The following is a 4,628-nucleotide window of genomic DNA, read 5'->3' as shown; positions in this document are numbered from 1 at the left end:
TCAATGCAGAGCACACCTTCATTATGCATAGTAGTTTTCCTTCAGCTGATAGACTCTCTTGTCTAATACTTAAAATGAGTGGGGGATTGTTGTGGCATTTTAATATTATTATACTTTGCTAAATGTCATTTGTTTTTCTGCCTAATAACACATCATTAGGTGCTTTACTACCGTTAGACAGTTGATGACATTTGATGTCATCTTTATTATCATTTGGCTTAATTGTCATTACTTTGTTATAACGTTGATGAGAACGTTATAGTGGCTGTCCGTTTTGTGGTTTTTCTGGCAGAAGATGTAATGGTTCTCCATTATCTCATTCTTAATTCCTTCATTATTCTTGTAACCTATGTAACTCCTAAGACCATTATCTTCACTATTTACTACACCATTATCTTCCTATTCATTGCTAGGAAGACTTCCTCTAGTATAAATAGTGGTGGTCTTCATTTGGTTTGTGACACACAACATACAAGAGAAAAATATAGAGTGCATAAAGTTTGTCAAAAAGAGAGTTCTTATTAGTTGAAGGGAGGTGTTCTTGTTGTGGAGCTTTGGACTCAACTCTTGTCCAGAGTTGTTGAGTTATATTTTTGTGATTAGGCTGTTGTTACAAATATTATGAATAGAATAATCTCAAGCAGTATCATCTGGTGCCATAAGATAAATTGGTCTCTTGTTTTTTGGTTGCAATGGCCTTCCATTCCTTTCAGCATACTGCATTCAAAATTAGATATAACAATAATAAGAGGCGAAATCAAAATTTTAAAGTTTATAGATTCCTACGATATTTCAATGTAGTCTCAAGTTAATATACAATAACATAACTATTTAAAAAAATATATATTTATATGTATTTTAATGAATTTTTTTAATACATATAAATTGTGTTGGAGAAAAAGCTACCGAATTCATATAAATCCATAAGCCACATTATAGCAAATGAGTCTATCCATTCAAATATTAACAATGAAAGAAGTTCATTTGATAGGATCGGACAACATAGATATTTACATGTTTGGTACTATATAAGTCATTTAGCAAAAAAAAGAAATATTTCATGTTAAAGTCCATTTTTGGTGTTTGGTTACTAGGGAAACAGGAAAATGACTTTTCTCATTTATGGACCGAAGTTATTATTCTTACACATATCATAAGTTTTATTCTCTTTGTCTCAATTTATATAAAGGTTATAAAAGTATGACTTTCAGAACACTTAATTTTGATCATGAATTTGAGTATAGATTCTTTAAATATTTTAAAACAAATTTTACTATACAACTAATGATTCAAAATATTTTACAGAAGTTAAAAAAAAATTATAGTCTATGAAAAAAATATTTGACTCCCTAAATAATAACATCACATAAGTTGAACGGGGGAGTAATTTCAATTGCTTGCTCAAACATATACTAGACATAATTATCAATTTTTAATCATGATTGGATCTACATATTACATGATACCGATTCAACTGAATTCAATATATAATTTTAATATTATCCATGGAAATTGAGTTACATCATACCAATTAGTCAATTACCAAACATACTTAGCATAAATTAATTAAACAAAATCTGTTTATGGAGATTAGGAGAACTTACATCATGAACAGCTTCTCTAAGCATTTTGACTTGAGCTCTTGAGACAGTCCTCACCTAATATTGATTACAAATTGCATTAAACATATTATTAGTATAAATCTTAGTTGTTAATTAATATGGACTTAATCAATATTAAGTTGTTAATTACCTACCTTTTTTTTAATTGTCCAAATGACTCCTTCAGTGCAAGGAGGAACAGTAAGTGAACCCATATATCTATAATATTTTCTACTACCAATCTTGATTTCTCTTGGATCAATCATACCAGCATTTTTCACTTCATCTTTTTTGTCAATCATAGATGATATATTTCTTATCAACTGTCAATAAAATCATGTAATATTAGTATACTATGCGTATAGAGATGGCACAAACCTCATTTGTTGTTATTAAGATTACGATATTTAAATTGAAATACGCATATGAATATAATAACGTACTAGACTTACCTTGGAGAGAAATCGATCAGGTTTACCAATTTTGTAGAGAACTTCACTCACAACAATTTTATTTGTTGCATTTTCATTTAAGTGTACCATGTGCATTTCCATGTCATACCTATCCCAAAATATAACATTAAATAAAAGAAAATGGTATAAAGTACTTCTCCTTTTAATACGTTTTATTAAATTTTATGTGATGTAAATCCGAATTAATCGCGTACCTTCTGCCGTTGACGGTGTGTTCGGAAGGAGAGTGCCAATGAGCTTGTTGTAGTGGATAATTTGTGCCATTTATTGAAACAGATCCAGCATCACCATGCCATTGTAACTGCACTCATATATACTAAACTTTATTATTTTTATGATTTTTAAAAGGTAATTAATTAAAAATTTGACTATTAATTAAAAATAAATTGAACTATATATAAGAGTAAAAGTGAAGAGATTTTTTTTTTAATTAACAAAGGTACACTTTAAATTCCTAGTGGTTTAGATCTACTAGCTCCATTATATAATGACAACGTGAAGAATAGTATATTTTTGTTGAAGAATATTCACGATTACCACTATTTAGTATTTTTATAGCACCTTTTTTTTACACTATTAGATATTCTTAAAAATATTTATAACATAAACGAATTCAAGATTTAAATTTTAAAATAATGCTTTTAAGAGTAAGTATCGAGTTTTATATATAACATTTGAACTAACACTATTGAATTATGTTGACCTTAATAATGGAAAAATTACATAAATGACAACTTAAGATATCATAATTTCTAAAATTCCTTGTTATTAAAAAAAATTTACAAAAATACTTTCTTAGTTATATGTTTATCCCCTTTCGGATACATTTCTCTAATTAAGTAATGTATCATTTGAAATGTATTGTACAACCAAAAAATGTATCCGAGAGCAATGAAAAATTCAGAATTTTTAGAATTGAATTTTTTTTCGAAATATAATGTAATTAGCCCCAAAATATATGAGATTTCTGTACTTTATACATAGTAAATTCAAATGTATATATAGGGAAAAGAGAGGTCAAAAGTCGAGAAGCATCTTTAAAATTGTTGAAGTACGTATAACTTTTCGAAACTTGAATCATAAAACATGATTGGTCCACCATAATTTGAAATTTTGAATTTGGACTATCTCATAAAATTGTTCTTTTTCCTATGAATAAACACCTCCTAACACAATTAATTAGTAGCTGTCAACAGCTAAACCTATATAGTATAAAAATGTTTAATTTCTATAAACAAACCGTGTAAAAAAAATCTAACTATTATCTTGCTTATTAAGTTAACTACAACTATTTTTTTTAATACAAAGTATTTTTCAAGTTGTTTAATTTCTTGGTAGAAGTAGCTAGCAACTTTATAATATTGTAGTTTCATAAGTAAAATTTGAGATGAGTAAATGTACATAAACCTTATCCTTATTTTTCTGCGATAAAGATCGGAAGACTGTTTTCAATAGATTCGAAAGAATATATACTCACCGAAATGTCATGTCCTCTATTCTTAACAGTAGCATTGCATAGCTTGTAATGTCTTTTATCTGGCTTTTGAATAATTCTAACTCTTTCATGTGACATATCAATAGGGGATTGCATTTCTCCATTATTACAAGCTTCCCATTCTTTCTTCAATTTCCCCCACATTTTTGGACCTTTTTCACTTTTTTCACCATAATCAAACTCCCTCTCATCCTCTAATAAAATCACAAACATCATAAACCAAATATCAATAAATCAAACAATATAATTACAAAGACATACTATACATAATTACAAAGAACAGTTCGATGCATTAAGCTCATAGTTGAATATAAGAGAAAATTTTAGTTAAGTCGTTGAATTCCTTTACATTAAGTTTTCTAATTCCGCCACTATAGTCTATAGCTTTGAGCAAGGTACGAGAAAATATCAGATCCTATTGAAATCTATTATATAAAGCCTTAGATCGATTCAATGTTATCTCATAATTTTCTCAGACCTTACTCAAAATGAAAGCTTAATGGATTGGACTGTGTTTTCTTCTTTAATACCGAAAAAACAAAAGTGTTGTAGTACTTACCAACTTCTTGAGCTTTAATGAATGTAGCGGAGAAGAAAATGATGATGAATAAAACAGATAAATATCTTTGTTGCCTCATTAGAATTATTGCTACTTTTTTTCTTTCTTGAAGATGAAGAAAATGTGACAAATTAATAATAAGAGGGTCACCTAGGTGGGCTTTATACAGATGAAAATTACGCGGTTAAGCAAACTTATACTACTTAATTACTTCTCATAGCTATAGTTTGCTATAATTACCACTCACGACTAACATTATACATTAATTACGCGGGCTGACTTTGAGTTTGTATAATTTGTCACATTTGTATATGTATAATTCGCCAGAATATACAAATACATATGTATAATATACAATTATCTAACCTATATACATATACAAGTCACCTTTCTCCCACTCTTTGCCCCCTCTCCCTCGCCTCTCTCCTCTCTCTCCCAGTCTCACTCGCCTCTCTCTTCTCTCTCCCAGTCTCACTCGCCTCTCTCCTCCATATAACATG

At 28.9% G+C, this 4,628-nt stretch overlaps 1 protein-coding gene across 1 annotated transcript; it reads right to left on the bottom strand.

The window, feature by feature from the left end:
• Nucleotides 1-550: 550 nt before the first annotated feature.
• Nucleotides 551-4,230, bottom strand: LOC102581001 (alpha carbonic anhydrase 7-like). The gene is made up of 7 exons (XM_006339245.2): nucleotides 4,129-4,230; nucleotides 3,552-3,763; nucleotides 2,269-2,375; nucleotides 2,054-2,162; nucleotides 1,757-1,924; nucleotides 1,605-1,658; nucleotides 551-717 (listed from the first exon to the last, which is right to left on the bottom strand). Exons 1-7 carry the CDS (start codon nucleotides 4,205-4,207, stop codon nucleotides 637-639), a joined length of 810 nt encoding a protein of 269 aa, XP_006339307.2. The 5' UTR covers nucleotides 4,208-4,230; the 3' UTR covers nucleotides 551-636.
• Nucleotides 4,231-4,628: the final 398 nt, after the last annotated feature.

This window comes from Solanum tuberosum, unplaced genomic scaffold, assembly GCF_000226075.1.
Source record: "Solanum tuberosum cultivar DM 1-3 516 R44 unplaced genomic scaffold, SolTub_3.0 scf00008, whole genome shotgun sequence".
Classification (NCBI taxonomy): domain Eukaryota; kingdom Viridiplantae; phylum Streptophyta; class Magnoliopsida; order Solanales; family Solanaceae; genus Solanum; species Solanum tuberosum.
The sequence above is the reverse complement of the archived record's forward strand: the minus strand, read 5'-3'. Positions and strand labels throughout refer to the sequence as shown.